At 38.7% G+C, this 12,964-nt stretch overlaps 1 protein-coding gene across 2 annotated transcripts in view; it reads left to right on the top strand.

The window, feature by feature from the left end:
* CR1 (complement C3b/C4b receptor 1 (Knops blood group)) overlaps positions 1–12,964 on the top strand; it is a 214,650-nt gene that overhangs the window by 2,512 nt on the left and 199,174 nt on the right. For both annotated transcript variants that reach the window (XM_073011539.1, XM_073011538.1), the window contains exons 2-3: positions 7,503–7,682; positions 8,343–8,442. In XM_073011539.1, the coding sequence (XP_072867640.1) occupies positions 7,503–7,682; positions 8,343–8,442 (280 nt within the window). The remainder of the gene's footprint in view (positions 1–7,502; positions 7,683–8,342; positions 8,443–12,964) is intronic.

Here is a 12,964-nt window from a genome sequence, read left to right as displayed (position 1 = left end):
GACTTAGATTAGCTGCAAATAGATATTGCAAATGTAGGACAACCACTGAAAAAAGTGAAAAAAAGAATGATAATTATATGTGAATAAGGAAGAGAAAATTGCATCATATAAAATGCTCAGTTAAAACAATAAAGAGGGCCGGAAACGGTGGCTCATGCCTGTAATCCCAGCACTTTGGGAGGTTGAGGTGGGTGGATCACCTGAGGTCAGGAGTTCAAGACCAGCCTGGCCAACATAGTGAAACCCTGTCTCTACAAAAATACAAAAATTACCGAGGCATGATAGCGGGTGCCTGTAGTCCCAGCTACTCGGGAGGCTGAGGCATGAGGCTTGAGAATCGCTTGAACCTGGGAGGCAGAGGTTGCAGTGAGCGGAGATCATGCCATTGCACTCCAGCCTGGGTGACAGAGCGCAACTCCATATCAAAAGAGAAAGAACGGAGGAAGGAAGGAAGGAAGGAAGGAAGGAAGGAAGGAAGGAAGGAAGGAAGGAAGGAAGGAGAAAGAAGGGAGGGAGGGAGGGAAGGAGGAAGGAAGGAAACCAATAAAACAATAAAGGGTAGGAAAAGAATGGAAGACAAAAAGTAGAAACACAGAACAAGAGAACAAAGGCAACAAATAGAAACCAGTAACAAACACTAAACCAACCATATCAACAATAATTTTGAGTGCCAATGATCTAAATGCACCATTTGAAACAGAGATCATCAGAGTGGATCAAGAAACAAGACCCAACAATATATTGTGTACAAGAAGACCATTTTAAATATAGACGATATATATTAAAAGTAAATGGATAAAGATATACCATGCTAATGCTAGTTATAGAAAGCAGGAGTAACTGTGTTAATTTCAAACACAGCAGACTTCCAACCAAGAAAAATTATTAGGGATAAAGAGGGGCATCATATAATGATAAAGGGGCCACTTATCCAAGAAGACATAACAATATCCCATATGTATGCACCTGACAGAGAGACAAAATATGTGAGGCAAAACCCATAGAACTGCAAGGAGAAATAGATGGATTTACTATCATAGTTGGAGACTTCTATGATATCTTTCTGATATCAGAAAAGGTGCTGAAGTCTCCTTATCAGAAATGGGCAGATTCAGCAGGCAGAAAATCCATAAGGACATACTTGAACTCAACAGCACCATCAATCCACTTGGATATAACTGACATATATAGGTGACTTCATCCAACAGCAGCAGAACACATATTCTCCGGCTCACATTCATGGGGATAGACCACATTCTGAGCCATAAAATAGGACGCAAATTAAGCTTTACCAGGCAGTGTTTAGCATAGGGTGAACTCTGGCGCCCTCATCTGGTCCTCATGTAGGCTCTGGTTTGGTTATCCCTGCTAGGTAAAGGTGCAAGATAGAAGGGAAGTTCCAATTTGCTTTCTGTGCTCTGTGATGTATTTTGGTTTACATATGCTCAGATGAGTGGATGTATGATTTATATTATCTATTTTAATCTAAAATAACCTTCACATTTGGACAGGTAACATCAAAAGTGTCCTACACAGAAATACTGGGTGAAGATCCCTGTAATAAAACCAACTCCAGAAAACAAGAAAATGGCAGAGTTGACAATCCCTCTCACCCTCCCCGCAAAGACACATGTATACACATTTTTTGTCAGAGGCATTAAGAGGAAGAAATGCTGTCACTCTAATCACAGCTGATCACAACTTGATGAAACCAAAAAATCTAGAAAGTATCATGAAGACAGTTGACATACAGCTTTACATTCACTACTGTGAACAGAGAAACTCATTGTGGCTGTTTTTTGTCCCATTAGATGTTAGCTAATGATTGTGTTAAGTCATAATGATTAACAAGGCATTTAAAATATTTATTTTATCTGTATTACATTTCAAAAAATTTATATTGAGACATAAAATTTATGCTTGAGTACATATATAATTTATAAATTTATATATTTTGAAAGTGCATGCTTTTTTTTTTTTAAACTGAAAGAGGTGCCTAAGCAAAGCAAGTGCAAGTCTATTCCTTAAAGGGTAAGTGTGCAGAATGGAAAGCAGGAGTGTTCTTTGGGTTGACAGTTCGTATTTCAACAGACATGAAAGTGATTATGTGTTAATTGTGTGTATAGCACAGAATAAATCAACTTGCTTTGAATGGAAGATCTGAACCAGGAGAATGTGAAAGTGGGCTGAGTCATATAAGACAAAACCGAAAAGGAGATAACAATGTATACCTACTAGAATGGCTAACTTTAAAAAGACTGACTAACCCAAGTGTTGGTGATAAGGTGGAGCAACTGGAATTATAATATACTGCTATTTGGCGGTAAAATTATAACATTAACTTCAGAAAATAGTTCAACAGCTTCTTAAAACCTTAGACACACACCCTGTCATGTTACTCAGCATTTTACTCTTAGTTTTTTACCCAAGAGCAATGAAATCATATGTCCACACAAAGACTTGTACGTGAATTTTCATAGCAGTTTTGTTTGTAATAACCAACAAGTGGAAACAATCCAAATGTCCCTGAACAAGTGAATGGATAAACTAAATTAAGATATATTTAAACAATGAATATCACTCAGCAACAAAAGGAAACAATTTTTATATGTGCAGCAATCTAGATGGATCTCTAATTATGTTGTGTAAAGGCTAAAACATTAAAAAAAAAAACCGAGTGATTTCCTTTATACAATAGGATATAAACGAAGTGATTCAGGTTATATGAAATTTTAGAAAGTCAAATCAATCTGTAGTAAGAGAAAAGCACCTGAGTGATTTCCTTTATACAATAGGATATAAACGAGGTGATTTGGGTTATACTAAATTTTAGAAAGTCAAATCAATCTGTAGTAAGAGAAAACACGCTGGAGGTTGCCTAGGGAAGGAAGTGGATGTTTGGATGGATTATAGAAGGACATGAGGGAACTCTGTGGGGGTGGGGTGTATGATGGAAATGTTTATTGTCTTCATTTTGGTGATGGTTTCACAATGCATACATATAAGTAATCGAATTGTGTACTTTAAATACTAATCAATAATTGTATATAATATATCTTAATAAAGCTATAAAAACTTTTTAAAATTATGGTAGGTCTTCAGTTTATGGAGTTTATATTAATATATTTATCATAGGAACTAGCCGCAATTGACGGATTGGTAATAAAGGAGGGAAAGGAAACTATACCAAGCTTTCTTTGTTGAAGGCTCATATATTCCTTTTTTGAGCTATTATACAACTTTACTTTTTATAATTACCTACACTATTCATATACTACTATGCAGGTAAGAATATTATGTAAGTAAGGGGAAGGAACTTCTTTCCAAGAATGGTTCATTCAATTTGTTTTGTTACTTTAGGTCTTGTTCTATCCTTTTGTTGCAAGCTTTGCTGTGACATTTACCCTCTCTTAATACAGCTTTTGGCACTAGGCGCTTCACTTGGAATTTCTTCCTTTGTCCAGCATCAATGGATAAGACAAATATCGAAATTGTATTTCATCCCATGTATCAATTAGAGGAAAGGTGAATGAATAACACTGAAAATAACAGGAACTGTTTTACTCAGTTTTTGTTTTTTTGTTTTTTTGTTTTCTTTTTACAGTGGTTCTCAAAGTGCTGTTATCTATCAAAATCAGCTGTGAAAATGTTTTAAAATGTAGACTCCTGGGCTCTAAACTAGACCAACTAAATCAGAGATTTGGGGGACATAGCTTGAATTCTTGATTTTTTTTAAGTTTTATAAGTAATTCTTCATTTGTTGTTCTTTGCAACAAATATGCATTGAGTGCTTATAATTAAGTGTTAAGCACCAGGACTAGGTATTAATTTAGAGGTACAAAAAACACATCATCTCTTGCCTTTAAATTATTCATGTCTAATATCTATTGAGAGAAATAGATCCTTCTAAAAGCCCACAAAGATAAAAGGCACAAATTGTAATAACAAACAATGCCAAATCCCTAAGAGGGTCAGAGAAGGCTTCAGATGAGATTGGGTGTGTTCAGGGCGGTATGGCCATAGACAGGCCAGGGAAGGCTTCGATAAGTACCATTTTAGCAGACACCTCGAGGAAGAATCAAAGTCAGAGCAAAGATAAAAGTGCGTCACACAGAAGGAATGTCATAGACAGGGGAAAAATGTGTGTCTTTGGGAAACTGAAAAAGGGGAAAGGGCCACACCTTGGTGAGGGGACCAAGTGGCACGAGATGAAGCAGGAAACATAGACAAGGGCATCCTTGTTTAACAACTGCTGGCTTAATAAAGCAAATGTGTGATGATGGATACAGGCTGTCTGGGAAAAATAAGTGAGAAATATGAGCTTTCTTGGAGCATCATCCTTTGCTTCAGTAGAAAGCACAGAGTTAGGCATCCAATTCTGACTAAAGTCATTGTCAACGGGTAAAAGGCAACCTTAGCAATTCTCCTCTCTGTCCGGGATCCCGTGGGCACTATGATGGAGCTCATGAGATGCAGAAGAGAAGTCCCAGGCTGAATCGGGGGCACATTCACTCAGGAGAGCTGAGGTCCCCAATCACTGAGGTCATCCAGTGCATTCCCAACAACATAGGCTCATTCTAAACTAGCTCTGCAAAGGAGCAGAAAATAAACTCTTGGAAGCAAAGCAAGCACTCCCACTTTAGCAGAATGATAAAATTTAACTCTTAGAAGTCCCCCGCCTTTTCTAAGGGTAATAATCATAAGTATAATTTATGAAGTGCTTCTGTGTATGTGAGAGCATATACTACTTTTGATTCTTCCTACAAATCTGGTAGGAAAATATTACTCCCTTTATGAAGATGAAACTGAGGCTCAGCAAGATTAATCAGTTTGCCTAAGACCTCACAGCCATTAAGTAGAAGACATTGGGTTCAAAGTTCAATCTATGAACCCAACATTTTTAACACTATATACCATTCTCTTTTTGTATTAGTTTTCTATTGCTGCTGTAACAAATTTCCACAAACTTAGTGGCTTAAGACGACAGAAATGTATTCTCTTCCAGTTCTGGAGACTGACGTCTAAAATAGATCCATAGGGCTGTGTTCCTTGTGGAGGCTCCAGGGGAGAAGGGGTTTTCTTGCCCTTTCCAGTTTCCAGGGTCTGCTTCCATCCTTTGGCTCGTGGCCTCCTTCCTCTACCTTCCAAACCAGCACCATAGTGTCTTTAAATATCTTTCTTCTGTCTCCTTTCACCCTCTTACCTCCCTTTTATGAGGACCCTTGTGATTACATTTAAGGCCCACCTAGATAACCCAGGATAATCTGTACATCTCAAGATTCTTAATCACATCTGCAAAGCCCTTTTACCATTACAGGTAACATTCACAGGCTTCAGAGATCAGAACATGGATATCTTTGAGAGGTCCTTACTTAGCCTACCACACTTTGCCATATGGATTCTCAAAATTTCAGCTGAGCCTAACAGGGTAGTTTATTACCACTAGGGTCCAGTTTAGTAGCAAGTGCTTCCTTTAAGTGAAAAGGTGAAAGTTGTCCACTTAATAAGGAAAGAAAAACATTGTATGTTAAAGTTGCTAAGACCTAAGGTGAGAAGGAATCTTCTAACGATGAAATTGTGAAGAAGGAAAAATAAATCTGTGCTAGTTTTGTGGTCACATTTCAAACTGCAAAAGTTACAACCACAGTGCATGCTAAGTGCTTCGTTAAGAGGGGAAAGGCATTAAATTTGTGGGTGGAAGATGTGAACAGAAATGTGTTCTAGTTGACAGCTATCAGGTTTGGTACTATCTGAGGTTGGCTAATATCTTGGAACATGTCCCCCACAGATACGTGGGTGACCACTGTATATTCAAAGTAACCATTTATATATTGGGGACTAGATCTCCCAACTCATTATTTATTTTTTATTTGTCCCACAAATAAAGTAAACAAAGTAGAATTTTAGGCAAGATTCGTTTCTAGAGATAGAGATATTTTATTATAATAAGAAGGTTGCTCTACCATAAAATATAGCAATTTAACTTTTTATAATCCTGATAACCTCAAAATATATAACATAATAGATGGACATTATAAAAAGAAATAGACAAATGTACAATAAATAAAATATTTTAATACAACTCATTTAGTATCTAGTAAAACAAGTAGTCCCCCCAAAATCAGTAAGCATCTAGAAGATTTGAATAAATATTAGCAGATTGAATTCACTGACTGATCTCTTTACAAGAAAGAATTATGCATGATGATGGGAGAGATGAAGCCACAGCACAGGCACTTACTGATTAACTAAATTTTGAAGCTATGAAATGCAGCTCCTCCTTTAGTGAAAGATGATATAAATAGCTTAGTTTCCTTCAAACTAGGAGAGACTTTTTGAATGGATGGAAGCTGATTTTTTAAAAAGGAGCTTATTTCTGGCGCATCTTTTAAAGCAGGTTTCCTCAACCCCTGGGCCATGAACCGGTACTGTCCGGTGGCCTGTGAGGAACTGGCCAGAACAGTAGAGATGAGCGGCCAAGCATTACTGTCTGAGCTCCACCTCCTGTCAGATCAGTGGCAGCATTAGATTCTCATAGGAGCAAAACCCCTATTGTGAACTGTGCATACGAGGGATCTAGGTTGCGTGCTCCCTATGAGAACCTAATGCCTGATGATCTAAGTGGAACCGTTTCATCTCAAAATCATTCCCCTGCACCCTCCATTCCAGGAAAAATCGTCTTCCACAAAACCAGTCCCAGTTTCTAAAAAGGTTGGAGACTACTGTTCTAAAGGAATCAGTCCTTTTGCTATTATTATTATTAATATTAAGATGGAATCTTGCTCTGTCACCCAGGCTGGAGTGCAGTGGCACAATCTTGACTCACTGCAACCTCTACCTCCTGGGTTCAAGCAATTTTCCTGCCTCAGCCTCCCGAGTAGCTGTGCACAGGCACGTGCACAGGCACATGCAATCATGCTCTGCTAACTTTTTGTATTTCGGGAGAGACAGGGTTTCACCATGTTGGCCAGCCTGGTCTCAAACTCCTGACCTCAAGTGATCCACCCAGCTTAGCCTCTGAAAGTGCTAGAATTACAGGCATGAGCCACCACTCCTGCACCCCTTGGCTATTACTAAAGTGTTCTTTTTCTTTTTTGATCACATCTATGTAGTATATTGGAGAGAAAGAGAAAGTACAATGGGAATTTCAACAGGGTCACGGTGGCTCACTCCTATAATCGGAACACTTTGGGAGGCTAAGGTGGGCAGATGACCTGAGGTCAGGAGTCGAGACCAGCCTGGTCAACATGGTAAAACCCCGTCTCTACTAAATATATGAAAATTAGCCAGGTGTGGTGGTGGGCACCTGTAATCCCAGCTACTCAGGAAGCTGAGGTAGGGACAATTGCTTGAACCCAAGAGGCGGAGGTTGTAGTGAGCCAAGATAGTGCCACTGCACTCCAGCCTGGGTGATGGAGCCAGTCTCTGTCTCAAAAAAGAAAAAAAAAAAAGTATAGTAATTTCTTCATTAACTTTGATGCTGCTGTGGTCTTGATCTCCAGGTCAATGCAATGCCCCGGAACAGCTTCCATTTGCCAGGCCTACCAACCTAACTGATGCATCTGAGTTTCCCGTTGGGACACATCTGAAGTTTAAATGCCGCCCTGGTTATTATGGAAAACCATTTTCTATCATCTGCCTAGAAAACTCAGTCTGGACAAGTGCTAAGGAGAAGTGCACACGTAAGTAACTCTGGAGTGGGAACCCCTCTGTTAGTCAAACATCTGTAAGATCTGATTCAATTTGTTCAAATTTTGTGACTGAGTTGCATATGACAATTAGTTTGCCAAGGTGCAAAATATATAAGAGAATTATTCTTGTAGATCATACCTTGTTACTGCTTTGAGTTCCTGGAGCCTTCATTACAAGTTTATTTCATGAGAAACAGCCATCACAGGACATGATTGAGGGAAAATCCCCATTCACTGGGGGTCTCCCATTTACATGACTCAGATTAAGTAATGAATGACTTGGGACAAGAAAGAGAAGTGGATTAAATAACTAAAAGATGTGATAATCTTGGGCTTTGAGATCTTTGGATTATACCAGTTGAATTGAATTACAGATAATAACAAAGTTTACATTTTTCTGGGAGGCATAATATGGGAATGAAACAGATCTGAAAGGGAAGTTTTTTATGAAAGGGAGCTGATACCAAGGTAGTCTAGTGAGTTTCTTCAAGGTAACAAAATCTGTGGAACCATCAGAACTGCATGTGTTCAGTAAGCTACAGGCAGGTTGAGACCTTATGTACTAAAAAAAATTTTCAGTTTACTCTACTTGGCTCTTTCCTGTAGGTAAATCATGTCATAATTCTGTTTCTTTCTGTTTCTTTCCTGTAGGTAAATCATGTCATAATCCTAAAGATCCTGTGAATGGCATGGTGCATGTGATCAAAGACATCCAGTTCGGATCCCAAATTAATTATTCTTGTACTGAAGGGTGAGTTGGCAGTAACATCTCTTGGTTCAAGAGTTCTAGCACAGCCATACTACCTTCTAGTCACATCTCAGAAAGGACAACTAAGCTATTACCATCTGCTCTTTAAAGGCTTCAACACAGGTGTTTAGCTCCTGACTGAAATGAGCAAAAGTATGACAAGATCAGGGGAAAATCATCTGTATCCTTGCTGGAAACCAAGGCTGTGCAAATATGAAAAGTGTGACATTCATTGGGTGGGAAGGATGAAAATGGGGGAGAGTACAGTCAAAGCACACAAACAGCCTTAACCCAGAGTAGACATTGCTGGGAAAAAAGGAAGAACATTGAGTAGCTGTGTGAGAGAAATCTTAATGGTCATAGCACAAGTAGTTTGCTAGGGCTGCTGTAACAGAGTACTCCAAAATGGGTGGCTTAATACCAATGAAGTTTTTGGAGTTCTGTTCTGGAGACTGAAAGTGCAAAATCAAAGTGTTGGCAGAGCCATGCTCCCTCTAAAACCTGTAAGGATGAATCCTTCTTTGCTTCTTCCAGCTTCTGGAGCCCCAGGCCTTCGTTGGCATGTGGCAGCAGAACCCCAGTTTCTGTCTCTGTCCTCACATGGCTGTCTTCCCTCTGGATCTCTGTCCTCACATGCTGTTCTCCTGTCTGTGTATGTCTGTGTCCAAAGTTCTCTCTTTTAATAAGGACACCAGTCATATTGGATTAACACCCACACTAACAACTTCATCTTAACTGGATTGCCTCTCCAAAGACCACATTTCCAAATAAGATCACATTAATAAGCACTGCGGATTAAGACATCCATATATTTCGGGAGTGAGGGGGATACAACTTTCATTCATTGCTGGTAGGAATGCAAAATGGTACCATGACTTGGAGAGAGAATTTGGCAGTTTTTTTTAATAAAACTAAACATACTCTTACAATATTATCCAGCAGTTATCCTTTTTGGTATTTATCCAAAGGAATTGAAAACTCATGTTCACACCAAAAAAAAAAAAAAAATTCTGCACACAGATGTTTATAACAGCTTTATTCATAATTGCCAAAACTTGGAAGCAATCAAGATGTCATTTAGCAAGGGAATGGATAAACTGTGGTACATCCATACAATAGAATATTATTCAATACCAAAAAGTAAATGAGCTATCAAGCCATGGAAAGACATAGAGGAACCTTAAATAGTGAATCTTTTTTCCCTGCCACTAAGTAAAAGAAGCCAATCTGAAAAGGTTACATAACATATGATTCCAAGTATATGCCATTCTGGAAAAGGAAAAACTATGGAGACAGTGAAAAGATCAGTGGTTGTCAGGGGTTAGGGAAGAAGCAGGGATGAAGAGGCAGAGCACAGAGGATTTTGAGGGTAGTGAAACTACTCTGTATGATGCCATAACAGTAGGCACATGTCATAATAAATTTATCCGAAGTCATATAGTGTACAATACCAAGAGTGTACCCTAATATAAACTATGGACTTGGGGTGACCATGATGTGTCAGTGTAAGTTCATCAGTTGCAAAAAATATGTACCACCCTGGTGAAGGATGTTTATAATAGGCGAGGCTATCCATGTGTAGGGGCAGGGAGTACATAGGAAATCTCTGTATCTTCTGTTCATTATTGCTGTGAACCAAAAACTGTGCTAAAACACAAAGTCTATTTTTTAAACCTGCATAGACATAAATACATAGGCACATGTGCATAAACATACATGCACACAAATAAGTACAGGTAAAACAGGAAATGTGAACAAAATGTGTGGATTAGAACTATGTCAATATCTTAACGTTGATATTGCACTATTGTTTTGCAAAATGTTATTATTAGGGGAAAATTGAGTAAAGTGTACCTGGGATCTCTCTGGACTATACCCTGCATGTGAATCTGATTATCTCAAAATAAAAAGTTTTTTTTAAGTTCCTACTATATTTCCAAGGGGATGGGATTCCCCTCAGATCACTACCCCTTTTCGGGGAGCAATAAAGTAATCTTCCTTGGAACGTAGCAATCTGTAACAAATCAAAGTGCTGTAACTACTCATGGTCCCATATGGAAAATATAATCCTGCTAAAATTTCTCTCTCTCTGCCTATATCAGTGATACTGTACATCCTCCACTTTGGAATGCTGACCCCATTCATTCGGAGTTGGAGTCTTCCATGTGGCTACCTTTAAGCTTTGTGCTCAAATAAACTCTATCCTTAAATATATTTTCTGGATCTCATTATTTAAGGTTGAAAATATGCTAACCGCTGGGTGCAGCGGCTCATGCCTGTAATCCCAGCACTTTGGGATACCGAGGCGGGCGGATCACCTGAGGTCGGGAGTTCAAGACCAGCCTGACCAACATGGAGAAACCCTGTCCCTACTAAAAATAAAAAATTAGCCAGGCATGGTGGTGCATGCCTGTACTCCCAGCTACTCAGAAGGCTGAGGCAGGAGAATCACTTGAACCTGGGAGGTGGAGGTTGCAGTGAGCCGAGATCATGCTATTGCACTCCAGCCTGGGCAAAAAGAGCAAAACTCCGTCTCAAAAAAAAAAAAAAAAAAAAAAAGAAAAAGAAAAAAAGAAAATGTGTTAACCTAAATAATTTGCAAAATTTGTTTTTTATTCTCATTTTTTTCCTAACCCATCCACCTGGTTCAAGGCACATAGATTAAGAAGGAAAATGGAAATGGGACTAATATCTCAGGCTTCAATGTCCCTCTTCGGGCTCTGGGGAGGAGACTCCCAAAAGTCTAGACATGCTTACCCACATGCTGTATGTGGTTTCTGGCAACGAAATGATCATGGCTTTTCTTGAACCATGGCTTAACTTTGTGAATCCACAACTCTTTCTTCCCCAGGAGATCCAAAAAGATAGGGTAGGATATAAAGGCTTCAATCTGTTCAAATGGATATGAGAGCTTCCCTTACAATAAGTAGCATGAATTTCATCTCTCTGCTTTACTTCCTCATAAACATTCTGAATGAGAGGTGTTCAAACTATTATTTGTTCAGTCGCTTAATCTACTTTGAGGGACAAGTTTAATAAATTAAAATATTTTTCTATCTGTTCCCATTGATCAGTGAACACAAAGTTATCTTTTGACTCATATTTAAAATGTTCAGTACTACAGCACTGAACAATAATATGGAAGAAAAAAAATGCCAACTTAAATTTGAACTTGCTTCACCATTCCTATCCCAACCCCCGTGATTAGAAAATCAAAAAGAACACTTTGAGAAATAGCCTCAGTGAGGTCAAAAGCCAGAGGAGTCTCCAGGATCCCTTATTCCTAAGACAAATAGACAGAAGGAGGCGCACATATAGGATTGCATCCCTTCTTCACTTCATTTGTTCACATACTTCATACTTGTGTGTATGTCTGTTGGCAGTGCAATCGAAAATGATTTCATTTTTGGTGGTATACTAGAAAGCATTAAAAAACAAAATGAGGCCGGGTGTGTTGGCTGTAATCCCAGCACTTTGGGAGGCTAAGGTGGGCGGATTAGTTGAAGTCAGGAATTCAAGACCAACCTGGTCAACGTGGTGAAGCCCATCTCTACTAAAAATGCAAAAATCAGCCAGGTGTGGTGGCAGGCACCTGTAGTCCTAGCTGCTCAGGAGGCTGAGGCAGGAGAATCTCTTGAATCTGGGAGGTGGAGGTTGCAGTGAGCTGATATCGCACCATTGCACTCCAGCCTTGGCGACAAGAGTGAAAATCTGTCTCAAAAAAAATAACAACAACAACAACAACAACAAAATGATATTGAAGTCATTAATAAGTACATCATAAATCACTACTATAATGCAACGGTGCATCAAGTGTCTTCAGAAGCACCCACTGTTGTCTCACTATTTATTTGATCTCCATTTGGCACTGTTTTGTTGTTTGAATAAAGCTTTATGTTGCCAGGTTTTCTTACATACTCATAAAGCAAAGTTCTCTGCTAAACCAATAACCACGACTGTTAGTTGATATTGCTTCATTCCTTCATGTATAGTACTATCAAGTTTGACCCTACCCTCACTATGACTAGTTTCACCCAACCATCTATCACAACAGAGTCTAAGGTGACGTAAAATAAATGTCATAAATTATTCCACATTTATGGCACACTTTGAACAGTTTGAGATATACTAATTGAGAATTGCTGACTTTAATATTTTAAGTATAAAATGAGTGCTCAATTCTTTTTGGTCAGCCTGGATTTCCTTTGCTTCTAGTTACGAATCCCCTTCCTTCCTTCCTTCCTTCCTTCCTTCCTTCCTTCCTTCCTTCCTTCCTTCCTTCCTTCCTTCCTTCCTTCCCTCCTTCCTTCCTTCCTTCCTTCCTTTCCTTCCTTCCTTCTTTCCTTCCTCTTTCTTTCTTTCTTTCTTTCTTTCTTTCTTTCTTTCTTTCTTTCTTTCTTTCTTTCTTTCTTTCTTTCTTTCTTTTTTTCTTTCTTTCTTTTTTTCTTTCTTTCTTTCTTTCTTTCTTTTTCTTTCTTTCTTTCTCTCTCTCTTTCTTTCCTTTCTTTCTCTTTCTCTCTTTCCT

This window comes from Chlorocebus sabaeus, chromosome 25 (assembly GCF_047675955.1).
Source record: "Chlorocebus sabaeus isolate Y175 chromosome 25, mChlSab1.0.hap1, whole genome shotgun sequence".
In the NCBI taxonomy this organism is placed as follows: Eukaryota; Metazoa; Chordata; class Mammalia; order Primates; family Cercopithecidae; genus Chlorocebus; species Chlorocebus sabaeus.
Note: the sequence above shows the minus strand (reverse complement) of the source record. Positions and strands in the feature narration are given on the sequence as shown.